This window comes from Colletes gigas, unplaced genomic scaffold (assembly GCF_013123115.1).
Source record: "Colletes gigas isolate AHSC1104 unplaced genomic scaffold, ASM1312311v1 Colletes_gigas_Sc00004, whole genome shotgun sequence".
Taxonomy (NCBI): Eukaryota; Metazoa; Arthropoda; class Insecta; order Hymenoptera; family Colletidae; genus Colletes; species Colletes gigas.
In genome coordinates, this window is record NW_025106633.1 from 5,528,779 (window position 1) to 5,547,954 (window position 19,176).

General features: G+C 40.1%; 3 protein-coding genes across 3 annotated transcripts; 2 read left to right on the forward strand and 1 right to left on the reverse strand.

Moving 5' to 3' along the window:
• Positions 1-189: 189 nt before the first annotated feature.
• On the forward strand, positions 190-4,729 carry LOC122405088 (wolframin). Its single transcript, XM_043409586.1, has 6 exons — positions 190-410; positions 785-889; positions 965-1,181; positions 1,249-1,475; positions 1,556-2,760; positions 2,821-4,729. The coding sequence occupies exons 1-6, from the start codon at positions 353-355 to the stop codon at positions 3,604-3,606; spliced, it is 2,598 nt and encodes an 865-aa protein (XP_043265521.1). The 5' UTR covers positions 190-352; the 3' UTR covers positions 3,607-4,729.
• A 212-nt stretch (positions 4,730-4,941) lies between these two features.
• LOC122405124 (vesicular integral-membrane protein VIP36) lies at positions 4,942-8,647 on the reverse strand. The gene is made up of 7 exons (XM_043409636.1): positions 8,341-8,647; positions 7,929-8,044; positions 7,631-7,828; positions 7,362-7,524; positions 6,193-6,359; positions 6,052-6,115; positions 4,942-5,978 (listed from the first exon to the last, which is right to left on the reverse strand). The coding sequence occupies exons 1-7, from the start codon at positions 8,453-8,455 to the stop codon at positions 5,827-5,829; spliced, it is 975 nt and encodes a 324-aa protein (XP_043265571.1). The 5' UTR covers positions 8,456-8,647; the 3' UTR covers positions 4,942-5,826.
• A 2,739-nt stretch (positions 8,648-11,386) lies between these two features.
• On the forward strand, positions 11,387-15,966 carry LOC122405115 (translation initiation factor IF-2-like). Its single transcript, XM_043409627.1, has 3 exons — positions 11,387-12,047; positions 12,605-12,662; positions 12,772-15,966. Exons 1-3 carry the CDS (start codon positions 11,902-11,904, stop codon positions 14,044-14,046), a joined length of 1,479 nt encoding a protein of 492 aa, XP_043265562.1. The 5' UTR covers positions 11,387-11,901; the 3' UTR covers positions 14,047-15,966.
• The last annotated feature ends 3,210 nt before the right edge of the window (positions 15,967-19,176 follow it).

Consider the following 19,176-nt stretch of genomic DNA (forward strand, 5'->3'; position numbering starts at 1 on the left):
CGCTGAACATAACCATTAACTGACTCTTCCGAAGAAAGTACATTACCTTATTGTTACTCTGCAATTAGAATGATTTTAAAGATGTATTACGGATTTAAATCCATAGCAGTAGGAGCATCAATCGCGCTCCTTGGTTCTCGAATGATTAAAAACCTAACCTTTGTTATGATTGCGCGTGCGTGTCACAGAACCATGCTTCGAGGTGCCAATTTGTTAACAGACACACTGTCAAGCGGTATTAAATGTGTATTGGGGTAGAATTTTTGGACAGCGGTCGGATTCGTTTGTTTGACAGGATTAATACGCAAAGTGAGAGGATTCCGAACGATCGTTTCTAAGATTTTTTTTAATCATGGCTGGCATTGTACCATTATCTGGCAAATCTGGAAGAAAACAATGGACCCTGCATGGTAACATGAATAAATTTCACTTTCAACTTTTATCCGAAGACTCGCAGTTTCCGTTAACTTTCGCGATCCAACGAAACGCATTACGTGCCGGCTGTAACAAAACGAAGATAGTTGACGAACAATGAGAAATAATTCGTTCGATTTTCGAAATAATATTACGTACTGCATGAAATATGTCAGTTAGCTGTTACGTTGTTTCACGAACGTAAATATTTAACGGTTGTCATATAGAAGAAGGAATGTTTGATATTACTTTTTCTTAATATTAGTGAAACATTGTTGCGTTTTAACCAATATTTATAATGAAATTTCCTTTCGTTTTAACGATTGAAAAATAAAAACGATTTAGGACTTTAAACTCTACGTAATTTTAGATGGACCAGGTGGATTTCTTAGAAGATTACGATCACAGTTGGCCGAAGATGGATGCCCGGAGTCTCAAGTAGTGTTGGCTAAACAACTTTTGGAAGAAAGATGCGGTACGGTACAAATTTTCAATGCATCCTTACGTGTCTTGTTAAACGGTATATATCATGCGTGGATCTTATATTTAGATCTGGATGTTGACAAGGAAGAAAATGCAAAGTTGGGTGTATATTGGCTCACAAAAGCTTCAGAGCAGGGTAACTTGGAAGCAACAGATATTCTTAGGAAATGCTTAGCTACTGGTCGTGGTATCACGGAACATAATTACTTCGATGTAAAGAGTTGCCTTGATATGACTCAAGATGAGAAACTGGCTAGAAAAGCAGCTAGGGAAATGTTTACTAGGTATAAGAAATTAAATTATATCTACTCGATTAGCTTGTATATATATCTGCAATTATTTATCCAACAGTCTCTCGAACGGAGAAGATTTTATCACAACAGAGCAGCTACAAAGACGAATGAGAGATTTAGCATCAAATTCGTCCAATGACGCAAGTTGTTCTCGCTCAAGCAACCTCGTGCGCAATAATCCTAGAAAAAATGGAAACGATGTTTCAAGCAACAATTTCCCCAAGAACGGGCTTCCCGATGACTCGACGTCTAAAAAAGACAAGGAAAAGGAAAACGATGCCCACGGTGAGAAAACGCTTATTGTACCAATATTTCGTTTCGATTGGCAGTATTTAATAGCTCGATTTTGTACGTTGCATTTACAGATTGGGTGCATCATCAGGGAGAAAAGATTTCAGAAGCAGCCCTGGTCTCCGCTGCAGCTAGTTACGCTCGCGGGATGCTTCCAATAGTTTCGCACGCATTGTGCATGGTAGACTCGTCGCAAATGGCACTGGATACAGTACCATTGTTGCAAAGGCCTCTCGTTCATCCCCTCGCGTCGTTGAAACGTCTTTACGTTTGGTTGATAGAAACGTTAGGTCAAAGAGGAATGTCAATTAGAAGAATTCTTTTCACATCGAATATACATATATTATTATTGCTCTTACTGTATTCGTTATTAGGCACAGAAAACATCATACTCTTCGTACCGTTGGCACTATACTATTTGTCTTTCGTCGTAATGGTTATCGCCACTTTTCAAATATTACAACGAAAACGCGAGTTCAATAATTTCCGCGTCTGGTCGGGTCTGTTCCTCAGTTATTCGAGCGGCAATTTAAATCCCGAAGAAGCAGAGTACCAGTACTGTTGCAATAATCTGAAACCTTACGGTCATTTTTTTCTCGCCTTGCTCGTGAATCTAATGACCTATCCGATCATAGCTCATCAATGGACACCTCAGTCGGAGTTCACTATCATCGCGGTCGCTTTAACGTTGGTGACGCTCATGAATTTCTTGTGGAAAGACTCCTCGAAATTCCCGGACTTTTTAGCTCTCTTTAGTTTCGGTGTTCACGTTCTCGCTAAGTATCCGTACGAAATGGATATCGTGGTTGCTCAGGGATGGCGGTTCTTGGACATAAGAGTGCCAACGTTTGCTTCGTACGTCGTTGGCAACGGTATAGAATTTTGTTTAAATTTCCGTGCGGTTTTCTATCTTTTGATCCCAGCGGTTTTCGCAAAAATGGCCGCCCAGGATAATTGGCGGGGAACTTATCAAACCCTGATACCTCATTGTGTCACCTTAAGTTGGTGGCAAATAGCGATCTTTAGTTCGCAAGGTGCAACCTGGTATGGCTTGATCAGGGGTGCTCTGGCGTTGGTCGGTATGGTACTCTTTTTGCCGCTCGCGGGGTTGGCGTCGATCATCTTGCCGATCGTGGCTGCTGCGAAATATTTGTCGGAAAGCGATCTAGCAATGAGAGTGGCCGTAACTGCGTTGCTAGGAGGGACGCCGTTTCTTGCTTCCTGGTACATAAGGAAAACTAGAATTCCCAAGTTCAATTGGATCATCACCGTTATCCAAGTAAGTGCATCGCAGAGATAACCGGGTTTATATACAATTTTCCATTCGTTTACGTTACAGTTGTTCATGGGCATTGGCGCCGGTATGTTTTTGTCCTGGCCAATGATCATGGAATACAAACAAGAGCCCAACACGTACGAAGTTCTGTCCACGCTCTCGTGGGAACAGTACCAGAATCATTGCCACCAACCTGCGTGGGAACAATTGTCGTCCAAAGCGCAAGTACAGGTCCAGTGCGCAGATTTGGAGGGAATACTGGTTTCGTGGGAAGGTTATGTGACAAATATTAAACTAAGATCAATAAAGAACAGCATCGCGGTGATATTTAACAAATTACCTGACAGTATTAGAAACGTGATTAGCTGTATGTACGGCGAACCGTATTCAAACAATTGCAACACCGCCGACGAGTTACGGCAGAAGAATTGCAAACATTTCGCGACCATTCAGAAACGAAGGAACAAGTGTCACTTTCCCGTTTGGAATTACTACGAGTTCGAGATCTCGGTGAAGATGAAAAGCGGTATGTGGGGTAACAACGCGGAGGTTGTGCTGGTAACGGATCATTCTTTCGCCAATTTTAGTTTGAATATGTACCCGGGGGACAAAATTTGGTTTTCTGGCACGCTCTTGAACGACGGTTTGAGGGAGGAATCATTGCTAGGCGGTTCCGAGCCGCACATTCAATTAGAGGAAATCGGTTGCATCGCGTGTCACTCCAATCAGTTAAAATCTTACAGACGCTACAAATATCATATAACGTTGAGTTCGATTTTAAGCGACCTCTGCCTGGGCGTAAAGACAGTTCTGAACTTTTTGTTAAATCCTATCGTGATGTTCAAATAATCGTAATGTGCCGAATCGAAATGTTTGTTTCAGAACGTTTTAGATAGAATTGTTTGCGTCGAGATATAAATTTCGATGGTGTCTTGGGGAATTTTATTTCGAGCTACTTGAAATTCGTTGGGGTATGTCTGTCGCAAGATATCCGCGTGATAGACTTCGTAAGAAAAAGAGACGAAACACAAACAGAAATAGATAGAAGTAAATACGCTATATGGAGAAAAAAAAAAAAACAAAGAAGTTAGAAGAATGATATTATCGTTTTTAATATAGAAGTTATTGGTAGATTTATTATGATTGAATTAGAAATTATTCTCGTTTAGATACCGAAGTAAATACTCCTAAAGAAATACTTTTTTAATTGATGTACACGTGTACGTAAGTCTATATAGAAAAATTGCAGGCATATTTTGATGTTATCAACGCCTCAGGCATTAGAATTTCAGCGAAAACTCGTAAAATATCTCTACGTCAAAGTACACTTATATATATGTATATTTTAAGATCGACATATTTTCGTAAGTATTACTGCCGGTAATAGAGACAAATGCGCTTAATATTTTTCTATTCCGTTTTCGGAAAATCAAAGCAGGCGGGGGACCTCTTTGACTTTATTTTAACACAACAATAAAATATTAACACAGTTTTTGTAACGCTAAATTTTAACGAGAAACATCATTCGCGTCTAATTAACAAAGTTGATCCACGTTTATGAACAATGTATCTACAACGAATGTGATGTGAGTACCTATAGTGTCGATGTTCAGTTTCTTAGAACTTAACGTTACCATCTTTTAAACGTTCACATAGATTTATGAAACTCGATGGAATTACGGGACTATAATGTAGTCGTTGAAATATCTTTACTCTTGTAAATGTCATGAATATTACATGTATTTATAGAAGTAGTAAAGATATATATGTACACATACGATGCGTAGGTGTCAAAGGTTGCTATTAAATTGATGTTAAGTGTCTAGACATTGAAAACATAAACAATTTAAAAAAGAGTCTTGTAACTGTCTAGTTAGGATACCGGAGACAGTCATGCTACACGTCATATCAGGACAATAGTAAAAGACGTATAGACGAGATAAAAAGACAAATATAGATGTGCCTTGATGTTTTTTGTTTATTATTTATAATAAAATATATTTTAAAAAGTAAAATTACTGTTAGACTAAATATTTTGTTAGGATATTATTATAAAGGTTTCCGAAGTTCTTTCTTTAAAAATTATTTTTATAACAAACAAACAAAAGAAAATTAATATTTTTACACAATTTAATACATATTTATTTTGTATTTGGCAACAAATGACGTACATTATTTTCACAAATGACAACATTACGTTTCTTAACAAGACAATTGTTTATTCGTAGATTTTGGTTCCCTTTATCTTAGTTTTTGTATAAAAAAAGTTGTACAGTATGAAATCACTCTACAACTATTCCATATTGATAACGTTTCGTTTGTTTATGTACAAATATAAAATCTACATCAATAAAGTCTTTTTCAATCATATCGGATCCATGTATGTGATAAGACAAAACGAGACAGAATGTTCTCTCATAGAAATCGATTATCGTTTTCAAAAAGTTTCGTTTCTCAAATCGGATATCCTGTCCACGCGTGGATGTTTTCATTGAAGTATTGCTAAATATTGCAAGTTCGAAACTTACTAGGAATAACTTATAGATCTACTCCTTGCTCTTAGAATTAATTCGTCGCGGTCGCCGTTGCGTTTCTCGATTTAAACTGATCCGTACGAGAGCGGGTTTATGCGTGATAAATCAGTTCCTGATTATTAATTTGCCTATTGGCAAACACTTATCGGAATAATTCAACAATATACATGTACTGAACTTAAGTCTACAAGTTTCATTGCAGCAACGTAAAAGCATGAATACTTTGGTAAAGAAACTCTGTACTATGCGCGACAAACATTATTAGGGCCAGAGTAGTAATAGTATAATTCGACACGCCTTATAACTGCTGCAACAATTTATACATTATTCCGATCATTTAGTCTGTAGAAAATATTTTGCCAAAGTAGTTCTCCGGAAACGGAAATAGTGACTGACACAATTAACCATTATCTTCTATACTAATATCCAAAGAAACAGTCTTATGAACACTTTACAACTACACCTTATTTCATAGAAAGAACATCCGATATAAACGATAAATTGGAAAGTAGAACAGTTCGTAACGTACCGCGACTTAGTAAAACCGTTTCCTACTGTTCTCCTGATGTTTTTGATACCACATAATGGCTACTACCACGCAGGCTATGATTGCGAGCACACCCACGAGCATTAGGAAGAAAAACATTATTCTGCTTACCGCAGACTGCTTCACATCGTCTACGTGTTCTGCAAAGAAACATTTGTATAATTATCATAACAAAAGGGAAGAATATTTTCGGAAAAACAGCTATTATTTTACCTCGCGGAGCTTCATAAAACGCAGCCGAGGGTAAAATGTTGGATCTATCTTCGTGATCTCTCGGCTAAAATTTAATACAATACATTATAGCGATCAATATCGCGTTAAAAGGATTTCAGAATATTCAGAGGCGACGCTTACGTCATCCGGTAGATCTAACTCGAACAAACGTATCGATAATATATCGTGATTATCTGACAAATCTCCCGTCGTCGCAGATAGCCCAAAGTAATAGCCAGTGGGAAGTTTTATATCTTTTACAGAGATACATTCCTTCCAGGCAGCTTTGTTCACTAAGTCTGTGGAAACTGTAGCAAAAGAAATCGATTAGAAAATCTCTATATTCGCTAAATTGCTCATCTATGCTCTCTATAAATTCTATGCTTATTGTAAATAAGAAAATTAAAGTGATCGAACATCAATTTAACGAAATATAATGTTTATAAAACCCAAAATTTTACACGCTCGTATTTCATGCGAGTTGTGTAAGTTCGTGATGAGTAATAGTACAGAATACTACACAAAACAAAAGTAGGAACAGAAAGATGATAAATAATGAATGATAAGATGAGAAATACCACTCGTCGAAGTGGAGGCACTCCATGATGTAAGCCAGGAGGCCTCGGGGTAAGACCTTACTGTAATGTGAATTTATAGAATGCCACACGGAATGATATGAATACATGGAAAATAATTTCGAGCATCTTTCATCTAGTTGAGAGACATTGCATATACACGCATTAAATACATATTTAACACCCTTGCTTTAAACAACAAGCATCAGCCAACATTGAATTACTGTTATTATTAACACGTTGCGCGCCTATCAATAGATTGCTCCCTAACCAGAGGTCGTAATTTTAGTTTAATTCACTTATCTCGATGTCCTTTTAAACTTATTTGTTTTACTCTATCTCTCCGCTAGACTTGTTTATCAATGACTTTAAAAAGCTTTCTCATTTTATCGCGTCTATACAAACGACAGAATCGTGATCATTCGGTTCTTATTAGAGTGTTATTTGAATAGTTTAAACTGTAGCGTTCAAAGTAAAAGAATAAATAATATTAGTTTCATGTACCGACGATAGCGACGACGATCTATTTCTGTATAATTTGTTCGGTATACTTTTAGGTAGCCATATGAAATTTTATAACATGTAGCATAATTACATAGAACACTTGCTATGAACATACTGACGTGCTAGCGTGATACTTCGTCCGTAACATCGGACAGTATTTTGTTAAGAAATGTCGGTTGTAAAATTGTTCTCATGCTCCAAAATTTATATTTCGAATTTATCTACGCTTACCGGTTAACGTATCTCTCTCGTATCGTATGGCAATATGAGTATCATGTTCTAAGTTCCTAAATTTTGCTTCACAGCCTGCAAGTTGGGTATGGGTACCATCGCGGTCGTGATCGTAATGTAAAGAACCGTTATTGACCATAGCAGAAATATAAGGATGTTGGTGCTGTAAATTTGAAACTGCTTATTTCAATTTTGTCAGTTTCATGCTGCAGTGTAACTGCTATATATTGCTGTTGTGTGACTTATACATTATTTTACATTATACGTACATTATGAGGGCCATTGTGATTACTATAGGTATCTAAAATGATAGCTAATCCTTGGAAATAGTCTTTATTTCCGAATACAGGGCCTGTTTGCATTCTTTCCTTTGCATACCAGATGACAAAACCGTCACCAAATAAGTCTGTTCCTTTCCCATGAACTTTGAAATGGACCTGGAGCTCCCAATTCCTTACTTGGCATGGCTAAATGAACAGAACAAAGAAGTACAGTTCCGATGAATCTTTACACAGCATAGTATCATTTTAGACTGAAAGAAAATGGTTCTAATGAACAAATACTCACGTAAGAATTCCATATGGCACCTTGTTTACTTTGTAAGTCTGGTGTTAATCTTATATAGTTATTTGTTACCATTGTACTACCAAAGAAGTCCCAGTAAGGAACAGTCATTCCAGACCCTATATACGAAGAAATAAATAATTTTTTAGTTAATAAGTTAGCTAATATGAAATTTTATTACTAATTTCCTATTTATGTAGTAGTTGAAACTTTTCGATATATAAGATACAAAGAACAAAATAACTGTATTCTTTGTCAAAGTAACCTTCAACTCCTATCATTATAACATATAGCTATGTATTTTGATCGCACAATATAGCGCATAATAATTTAATTTAAATTAGAAAAGATCACATGTCACAGCGTTTTATGCTGGGCAACGTAAGTCCCGTAAAACAAAACCAAATTCACGAACCTTGGTACGGTCTAATCAATGAATGTTCTCGTTTCATATAGTCTTTCGTATTCCATTCTGCGACTACTAACTGCGAAACACTTGTAACTAACATGAAAGACAATATCACATTCATTTTAACTATTTTATACGAGTACAATTACGACAATTTCTAAGACTAAATTTTAAATTGAACTCCCCAGACCATTACAACGCGTAATCCACGAAACTTATTACTGGAATGACTCCAGTAGAATCACAAATCACAACACATATTTGATCGCACTATCTTTAACACTGAAATTAGCTAGTCATTACAGCGAGCAATCTAGTCAACAGTAGAATAAGAATGTTCCTACAAAAGCAGAGACGTCAGATGGTGTCCCGGGTGCGCCGTGAACACCTCATTCCACTTTCTCACACTATATCAGATCACGCGTACGTGAGCTCGTAGAGTTTTAGAGAGTCGACAAAGGCAAACTGATGCATGCCCCCTTTCTCGATTAATTTCGAGGCGACCCGAAGTAATTTCGGGCCGCCTCCTGGGAATCGAGAGAGGAAGGCTCACATCTTTTCAGATATCATTTCTGATATACATATCAGGCAACGCATAACGATTACGACTGGCTACTGCCAGCCTCTCCCAACCTCTGCTGGCTTCTGCTAACTTCTGCTGACCACCGCTTATATTTCTGACAACGTATAACGATTACTACTGAATGCTGCCTGCCTCCACTGGCCTCTGCTGACCGCTGCTGACCATTCCTCATACTTCTGACAACGTATAACGACTACAACTTGCTATTGCTTGCCCCTGCTGGTCTCTGCTTGCCACTCCTTGCCACTGCTGGCCTCCGCTGGCATCTGCTGGCCTCTGGTGACCAATGCTGACCACCCCTGATGCTTCCGACAACGTATAACGATTACAACTTGCTACTGCTTGCCCCTGCTGGTCTCTGCTTGCCACTCCTTGCCCCTGCTGGCCTCCGCTGGCCTCCGCTGGCCTCCACTGACCACTGCTGACCACTGCTGACCTTTCTTATCAACTTCTGACATGATGTATAAGTATTCAAGCCTTGTATAATGTAAATCTATGACAATAAATGATATAATTTAACAGAATTCTATGTCTTCTCATCATTTTTACCTTTCTTTTCCTCTCCAAATCATTGCCCTAGTTTTAAGAGACCGTTTTTCCGGTTAAAATTGGATTCCCAAAGTGTCCAGCTCTTGTACTTGCTGCCAAAATAAAAAATTAACTTTTAAATTGTTTTTCTGTAACCGTCACTCTCGTACCTGTTGGCAAAATCGAGAATTCATTTTTTTCGTCAAAAAATTTTTGCTCGAAAATTTCGCCGATTTCCCAAAAAAGTCCTGAAACAACTGGAAAGCCCTGAAACAGCTGGAAAGCCCTGGAACAACTTGGAAAGCCCTGAAACAGTTGGAATGTCCTGAAACAACTGGAAAGTCCTGAAACAACTGGGAAGCCCTGGAATTTTTCGCAAAGTTCTGAGTTTCAGGGATTTCCAGTTGTTTCAGGACTTTCTAGCTGTTTCAGGACTTTCCAGTTGTTTCAGGACTTTCCAGCTGGTTCGGGACTTCCAAAGGGGTTCAGGGAAACCAAGGAACTCCTTCAGGAAACTTCAGGGAGTCTTATAACTAAGGTAATGATTTGGAAAGGTAAAGAAAGGTAAAAAATGATGAGAACACATAGAATTCTTTGTAATTATATCATTTATTGCCATAGATTTACATTATACAATGTTTTAATACACATATATCATGGCAAAAGTTGTTAACAAGGGTTAGTAGTGGTCAGCAGGGGCCAGTAGAGGTCAGCAGGGGCCAGTAGAGGCCAGCAGAGGGATGCAGTAGCAAGTTGTAGTCGTTATACGTTGTCAGAAGTGTGAGGAGTGGTCAGCAGCGGTCTGTAGAGGCCAGTGGAGGCAGGCAGCATTCAGTAGTAATCGTTATACGTTGTCAGAAATATAAGCGGTGGTCAGCAGAAGTTAGCAGAAGCCAGCAGAGGTTGGGAGAAGCTGGCAGTAGCCAGCCGTAATCGTTATGCGTTGCCTGATATGTATATCAGAAGTGATATCTGAGAAGGCAAATGTGAGCCTTCCTCTCTCGACTCCCAGGAGGCGACCCGAAATTACTTCGGGTTGCCTCGAAATTAATCGAGAAAGGGGGCATGCATCAGTTTGCCTTTGTCGACTCTCTAAAACTCTACGAGCTCACGTACGCGTGATCTGGTATAGGTGAGAAAGTGGAGTGAGGTGACCCCGGTGCACCCGGGGCTCCATCTGGCATCTCTACTTCAAAGCACATCTACGAATTTATAACTAACAAGAAAGGCTGACAACTTTAACTAATTTCATAGCGGTAATGTCAGTGTATTCAATAAAATGTTATTCGCATTGGAAAGATTTATATGTTCACGGGTGTATTTATTAATTACGAGTCAATCCATGTTTTGATCCATCATTTACTGAACCTACAATACGTTCCTAGGCAGAGACGCGATAGACCAATGAGATGGTTTCATATGTCATGGGGATATATTAGTTCGCCTTATCGTTTAATAGACAATAGGTAAATCTGTGTCCATGTTTAGGAATAGAAGAAAGGACCACACTCATAGAAAAAATATCAGCTTATTAATTTTAAGTTGCTCGCTTAGACAAAGAAGAAACTTTTACGCGGGACATTTTTATTAGTCAGCTATGGCTGAGATTCCCGCCAATCAGCTCGCACGTCCAATTGCATCGCTGGTCGTACACGCAAACGCGCCTTTACATTTCACCGCGCCGACAAGTTTTTTTGTCGTCCGGTGAAGTGACACACTTGCGTCGGTGAAACGCGTCGCGACGGCAGCGCCCCGGTGCATTCGCGTCTGTTCTCGCATTGTTTGTCATCAACGGAATTTACCGCTACTACGGCGAGTACGAAACGGTGTGCCGGCTGCGCAAGTGTGCACGTACGATATATCGCACGGCGTTGACACTTTCCGCGGATGAGTATCTTCGTCAGATCGGTTACGTAAAAATCTCTATCCAATTAAAAGGCTTTGTTCGACCAGTGCCCGTAATTACCGACCAATTTGTACGGGGTTGTCGAGCGTACGGTTCGTTCCTAACGGCATCTTGACGCTTGCGGTTACGATTCCAAAGAATCGAGTAGCGACGCGCATTAATGGCGTTCTGAGAGTTCCTCGTAGCAACGCTAGGACCTCGGATCACGCCGTTCCAACGATTCGTTCGTGCTCGTTGTACTTCTTTCTGTTTTATTGTTGTCCGGTGTGGCGCGGAATGTCGTGAGTGATTTGCAGCGAAACGGGAAACGTAATTATACGTGTATAAATAGAGAGAGATCTAATATATCGATAGACGTAAAGACGGAAGTAAGGTGCAGATAAATTTACTCGTTCCGTTGTAGGAAAACTGTGCAGACCGTTGGCTTGTCCGGGTTTACGCGGGGGGGCGGCGAGTATTCGTACGGTTAAAGAAAAAGGGCGTGGAGAGAGTAATACGAGAGTTAACGTAGAGGCAGGGCAAGGCGTACGTAAACGTACGCTAAAACACCATGGGTAAGACGCCAAAGAAGGCGGCCCCTGGGGGCGATGAGAGGAATTTGTACAATCGGAGACTGCTCGAAGCAACGACCGCGACGTCGAAAGCTTCTGAAACGAACTCGCACAAGAAACAACGCGAATACAAGAGTCCGAACAGGTTTGTAAAACCAAAATCAGCCCAAACGAAACCCGGCAAAGTTTATCCAGAGTTACACCGTTCGTTTGTTAGTCATTTTTCTTACTCTTGATCGCGCGTTTTCGTGCGTTCGTGCGAACCGACGCTGTGCCGCTCGGATTATCTGTTATTACGATCCTTTCTTTTTCCATTGAAATATTCGCGGATAAAGGGGGGGCAAATGTCACACACTTTCGGCGGAAGATAACCACGAAGATCTCGGGGTCTATCGCGTAGATATCGAGACGTCTCGTCCTCTGTTATAATTACGTTTAAACGTTTCGCGTATGCATTCGAGGGAGCGACGAATACTCGTGGAACGAACGATTCAGAGTGAATGGGCAAGCGCGACATAACGTGGAAATATTCGGAAAGGTGTGGACGAGAAACTTTGGATTAGCTGTTACGCCGAGTTTCTTTTTTTTATTTTAAACTAGTACCTCTCATCACCTCCGGAATTTCTTACTCCGTGGAAATTAGCTAAAAATACGCGCGCAATTTACTATCAGCGATTTTCAACGTCTATGTTCTTGTTGCAGGTCTAACTTGAGCACCCAACGAAAAAGAATACCAGCCGACCAGAGAAAAGCCATTAAGGTAAGCGAGAGTTCTCTTATACTTTCTTCTAAAACCATAGAATTATTTTTAAGAATTATTTTTAAGAATTATTTTCCTATTGAATTATAAAACAATGTATCGATTACAGGGTAAACTTCATACGCCGGCACAGTTTCTATTGAACTACAACAAGAAGCCGATCGGTAGGCCACCCGGCAGTACCAAGGACAAGAAACTCTCCAACAAAAGCGTGGAATCGAAGCCTGAAAATATGCAGCCAGAATCAGAGGAAGCAGAGGTTAAACTCGACGCGACTACGGAAAACGAAGATGAAAAGAAAGTCGTTTCCACGGAGAACGAGGAACCTGTCGAGGAGCGTGTTGATCACGCTACTTTCAAAGATACTCCGGACTCCAAAGAGCCGGAGATCTCGACGAACCAAGAACCATCGGTAGTCGAGGAGGAAAAGCCCACGGAACCAGAGATACCGAAGGAACCCAACGAGCCAGAGAAGCACGAAGACTCCGACATCGTATTGAGCTTCGAGTCCGACGACTGTTCCCCGAAGCCACAGGAGGAGAAGTCGAACGACGTAGACTCGAAGGAGAACAACAAAGAGGAGTGTCATTTCGAGCAACCGGAATCGAGGAACGAGACCCAGGAGAAGGAGGACGTGCAGAGCGAGTCCCAAACCGACACGGAGAGCTACACGGTGGACATTTTGGAGTCGACGACGTCGGAGTTGTCCGAGGTGTCCGAGGCCACCACGCAGAACGAGGCTCACAAGGAAAAGGAGAAAGAGGAGGAGACTAACGAGAAGGACGTGTCGTTCGTTTCGTACGATCCCTCCATAATGCTCAAGGACGTGCAGATCAAGCTGAACGATTGCATGAAAGACAACTCGAAGGTGTTCGACACGAATGGCTCGGACTACGACTCGATGTCTCAGGTGTCGAAGGATTCGTCCTTCGGGAAAACGCTGAGGAGCATTTCCGGCAGGCGTTCGCTGAACAGAATGCGTTACGTCACGTTACGCGACGAGGTCAGGTACTCGCCGAACGACTCGCTGTTCGTGAACACCTCGAGCGTGTCGTTGCTGCCGAGCGAGGCGGAGGACTACAAGAACTTACGGTACAGCACCGGCCTGTCGGACATCGTGTTCAGCTCTAACGGCAGCTCGACAGAGAGAAAACGTAAGTTCGAATCCGACGACTGGAGCCCCACGAAGAAACCAAAAACAGAGTCCGACAACAGTTTGCTGAACACCTCGATCAGCATTTTGAAAGGGCTGCGCAGACCCATCCAAGTGTCCACCTCGCGATCGGATCTGAAATTTCAGACCAACAAAGTGGACATTACGGACGAGGAGAGCAACGCGTCGGTGAACGAAGGCGCCGCGAAGAAATGGTGTACCATTATGTAAATTAAACGGTTTTATATATGCATATATACATATATGTGTATATATTTTCGCGCGCGAAAAAAAGCTGACCGTGTGCCATACGCGCACCCGGCAAGCCAGAATTTTTATACAAGCGTTACTATGTCGTTGACTGTAAAATCTGGATCACGTTTCTTCGTTTACCCGACGACGACCACCTTATCCTTCGCACGACACTGTTGCCTCGAATTCCTCGAGTTTTGTACACGCTGTAGCGTTCCTGTTCTTTGGAACGTGCGTTTCCGATTTCACTCGCGAGACACATATACAGGGTGTCCCGTAACTGATTCTACGTGAAAAATTGAATCGAAAATATAAAATAACAATTTTTCATATGACTCTTTATTTTCGAAAAAAATAAGTTTGAAAATTTGTCTAATTTATGAATTGTTGGAAGTGATGCCCACGTTGTACTAAATTGCATCGAACGTTTCCTAATGTGTTTTGCAATTTTAATTGTTCAAACGATATAATAATTTTTTGTTTTAATTGTTCAAAGCTCGTTACGCCATCGCTGGAGCTGAGCTTTATTTTCAAACTTATTTTTTTCGAGAATAAAGAGTCGTATGAAAAAATTTTATTCTGTATTTTCGATTCAGTACCACCAGTTATAGGGCACCCTGTACACAAACTGTACTTCGTGCAATTTCACACGAAAGAGGCTCACTTACAAAAAGACATCGCGGTCGTAAGAATTAAACTTTTAAACCTTGACTATATATATATATATATACATATATGTATTACTGTATTACGTCTTATACTTGTCATTAATACTCGAAGTATGTTTTATACGAATGACAGAATGTAATTATAGAAAAAAAAAGCGTAAACGGTAGAAGCCTAGAGAATTTTCAATTATGGTATCCAATCGATTCGTCGATAGACTATATTTTTCCAAAAAATACGCAACCATCTATGGCGTGTCTTTTTTCCCCCCCTCACGAAGGATCGACTGACTTTTTGACTGTTTTTAGCTTATCATTAGAGTTGCAAGGAATCATTATACTTTTTTTCTTTTTTTTCCACGTTAGAAAATATACACGTATTTCTCGTAATCTCGATACGTACTGTACGCATCTTAGGATACTTTTGTAACGCAGGAAAAGTAGATTTATTGTTTCGGCAAGCAAGGTAACGAGAAATCGAGGGTATTGCGAAAAGGTTTTCTATTTACCCTCACCGTAGAGCTTGTTTATCATCTCGCAAATATCTTTGTACAAGTAAAGTTTTGCAATAACATTTTCATTAGTTATTTATACTAGGATAAATTTTTACGAACTAGCTTCCATCTGTATCGATAGAGCTCGCGAAACCGGGCGACGAAACGATCAAATTCACAGAATAAAAATGTTCAACTAGATCTCCCAAGGAGTTTCGTCGCCCATTGCGGTATCTCGTTCAACTTACGGGTAGCCATGACACACGAGACGCGTGAGAAATCATGGCTGGATCGGTCAACACTATTTCCACCAGATTGGATGCAAATAAAAAAGAGTCGAAAAATAAGTTCGAGCTGAAATTCTAAATGGCGTTACCGTTGGTAGAAATGGTGTTAAGTTGAACGCAAATACTCGACGCTCAATGGAAACGTATTTACGCGTTCGAGAGTAGAAATCGACTCGATCGAGGTTGATTTTTGTCACGCGAGTAGTTCTATCAAACTTCACACTACTTTTTCCTTTACTGTTCCTTTTATCGAAACGTACTTGTTGCGCTCTCTAAAGAAAACTCTTGTTCGACCCGGGAGGAGTATTTCGTATTTTCACGCGCGATTGTTGAATCTAACGGAGGCCGAGCGCTCACTTACTTTTATACTTGTTACGATTAAATAGAAGAGAGTTGAAACACGATGTATGAATAATGTATATAGAAAATGAGATTTATAATAAATCTTGGAAATCCGAGACCAGTCGTTACGGTACTTTAACCTCAACTCGAACTCGCGTGAACGCCGCGCGGAATAACTGACGTCGCGACGGTCAGTTACATCCAGATGCTATCTGGTCAATGGACGGGACCGTTGGATTGCCAATTAAGTTGCATACCTAGCGAGCTTAGTGCTTGGCACGATCGGAATGCTCGGCGTTTGCATTCGTACTGATGCTTCGTCATTGGCTCGTTAAGAACTGTCGCAGACCTTCGAGCTAATTACTAGCATCCCGTTCGCGCGTCTCCGCAATTTAACTTTCATAAAATACACAGATCTCATGGAAAATGGCACCCGGTTAAATTAGCTGAATTTTTGGTATTATGTGGTTCATGATGTCTTGATGAAAAGTTCCAATGGGCTGTTGGAATCTGGGTGGTCAAATAATGCTTCTTTTGGGTTATAAGAGTGTGGCGTTGCCTCCCATGATCCCAGTCTAAAAACTGTCCTTTTCAGGGCCACATGTTGTGCAAAATCTGATCGAGCAACCTCCTCGTGGTGCACACTGGGTTAATGCTAATGCCGACGGTGCTTCATGTTTGTACAATGAAAAAATGAACCATTTTTTACCTTTTTTGGCGTTTGTTTATTTTGACTTCTGAAGGGGAGTCAGAGGGTAGGGGGTTAAGGGGTAATATTTAAGGGCCCACAGGGTCACAAATATACTCAAATATGCTAAAATGTGGTAGTCTAGAATAAGGCGTATCTCGGAAACTGTTAAATTTACGAGCTTGGGCCCATTGGAACTTATCATGAACTACATCATACCAAAAGTTCAGCTAATTTAACCGGGGGCCATTTTCCACAATATCTGTGCGGGGTCCTTTGCAAAATCGATTAACTACGGTTTTAAAACTCCCATATATTTAAAATAAATTTACGTGTTCAACGCTCCAGCATTTTTGTAACAGCGATTGGTCCATACGATACGAAATCTAAGATCAGCATTTTCCAAAACGAGCATAATATCCGGTGACTTGTGGACGATCGTGTAAGTGCGCACGCGTCCACGTGTTTCAAGGGCCATTATCTGTTCCCCGAATCGACACGTTGGCCGCTAAATTCGTAAATCCAAGACGTATAGTTCAATAAAAACACAGATTGTATTTGATCATACCGCGTATCACGTGTATTCGATGCTAGGCAATCTGGTTCTAATCTTTTTCTAAGTATTGCTCGGCTCGAGAACGGATCGAATTGCTTCTAATCTATGACAAATCCATAAAACTTCTCACAGATTCTCGTCTTCAAAAATTTCACAGATTTTTAAGTATAAATTGTTTTACATTTTTAGAGTGTTCCTAACTCGTTCACTATTGGAACAAATTGCACAAGGAAATTTATGTCTCGTCTCCATAAGGATATTAACACTAGAACTACCAAACCAGTCAAAATGACCCATTCGTAATTTCTAATAAAACCTGTAAAAAATTTACTCGAATTTTTGGAAATTTACCGTAATTTTCTATAAGAGAATGAATAAACACTTATTTCCATTGCATCATACATTTCTTCACGCACCTATCGTTTCAATTTCCTTGGTACAAATAACATACTATAATTGTCGGTAGTTCTAGTGTTAATTAGTACAAAAAGTTTCAATTTAATGCGTAGAGTCTTTAACAAAAAATTTCTAGTATCTCCCATTCTTTGAGGTAACCAGGAGCAGCCAGCGTTAACGCGGAGTTATACTGCGAGGGTCTAATCCCGGTGGCTAAAGTTTAAGCAAGGATGATACCGTTTAAGGAACAAAATCATCCTTAATTGCTTCGCGCGGTTTCTGACTATACATTTATGCGCGATTCAGAATTACCGTCTCCGCCAAAGGGGACGATTTACCGTCGAATTTGAAGCGTTTCAATGATCTTATTACTCCCATAGAAGATTATTATATTCCTCTTAATAACAATTTATTAAACAAAAACAATTGGCTACTCGTAGTCTCAGTCCGGCCATCCCTGGGAAAAATTTTAATGCGAGATTCTAGAGGCCAAAATAAGACGAAAATCAAGAATACCAATTTGTTGATGGAGGCTTCGTTAAAAAGTTATTAACAATTAAATTCGAAAATTTCAAATCGTGCTAAAAAAATTATTTTCGACAGCGGGAGTCAATTACAATCGTTTTTGGTCATTACACATATCCCCAAAATCCTACCCACTTTTGAGAAAAAAATTCGAGAAGGTGTGAAATTTTTCGACAAAATAATAAATTTCAAATCATACTAAAAAAATTATATTTAGTTACAGGGGTCAATTACAAGCATTTTTGGTGAATAGACCTATCTCTGAAATCCTATCCACTTCCAAGAAAAAAATTCGAGGAGTGAAATTTTTCGACAGAATTGAAAAATTTCAAATCGTTCTGAAAAAATTATTTTCGGTTGCAGGGGTCAATTACAAGCATTTTTGGTGAATAGATCTATCCCCGAAATTCTATCCACTTCCAAGAAAAAAATTCGAGGAGTGAAATTTTTCGACAAAATTAAAAAATTTCAAATCGTTCTGAAAAAATTATTTTCGGTTGCAGAGGTCAATTACAAGCATTTTTGGTGAATAGACCTACCCCCGAAATCCTATCCACTTCCAAGAAAAAAATTCGAGAAGGAGTGAAATTTTTCGACAGAATTACAAAATTTCAAATCGTTCTGGAAAAATTATTCTCGGTTGCAGGGGTCAATTAGAATCATTTTTGGTGAATACACATACCCCCGAAATCCTACCCATTTTCGAGAGAAAAATTCCCGTAAACACGATGAGACATACTGGCATAAACGTAATGAGACATACTGACGCTTCATCGAAGGGGATTGTCTCCGCGGAGACGTCCAGGTGAACCGGTTTACAACAATGATGGACGACGATGAAGAGGATCGTGATACGCGAGCCTCGTCTTGGAAGTATTTGGGACGCGAATATGGACGAGTTTCGCCACCTGCCCGCGTTCCTGACGTATCGACGTTCCCGAAACATCTGTGGCCACTCGTCGAGCGAAAACTTACACGATTCGTCCGTGATGTCGCGCAAAATTTCTTCGCCGCCGCAGAGAAGCAACATCTGCGTCGCGCGAAACTTTCATCGACAAGTTTTCGGGAACTCTTTCGCTCGAACACGACAGTTTGGTTCACGGATCCGCGGTTAATATTTCACACATGCTGTTAGAAACTTTTGTTCTGTCAATCA

Bases quoted from the DNA above. Each gene is read 5' to 3' on its own strand.
- LOC122405115 (XM_043409627.1), top strand. From the start codon at position 11,902: ATGGGTAAGACGCCAAAGAAGGCGGCCCCTGGGGGCGATGAGAGGAAT. The intron at 12,048-12,604 runs GTTTGTAAAACC...TTCTTGTTGCAG, and splicing joins GAATACAAGAGTCCGAACAG to GTCTAACTTGAGCACCCAAC. The intron at 12,663-12,771 runs GTAAGCGAGAGT...TATCGATTACAG, and splicing joins ACCAGAGAAAAGCCATTAAG to GGTAAACTTCATACGCCGGC.
- LOC122405124 (XM_043409636.1), bottom strand. From the start codon at position 8,455: ATGAATGTGATATTGTCTTTCATGTTAGTTACAAGTGTTTCGCAGTTA. The intron at 6,360-7,361 runs GTAAGCGTAGAT...CTTTTGCTACAG, and splicing joins CGAGAGAGATACGTTAACCG to TTTCCACAGACTTAGTGAAC. The intron at 6,116-6,192 runs GTAAGCGTCGCC...ATTAAATTTTAG, and splicing joins AGTTAGATCTACCGGATGAC to CCGAGAGATCACGAAGATAG.
- LOC122405088 (XM_043409586.1), top strand. From the start codon at position 353: ATGGCTGGCATTGTACCATTATCTGGCAAATCTGGAAGAAAACAATGG. The intron at 1,476-1,555 runs GTGAGAAAACGC...TTGCATTTACAG, and splicing joins AAAGGAAAACGATGCCCACG to ATTGGGTGCATCATCAGGGA. The intron at 2,761-2,820 runs GTAAGTGCATCG...TTTACGTTACAG, and splicing joins GGATCATCACCGTTATCCAA to TTGTTCATGGGCATTGGCGC.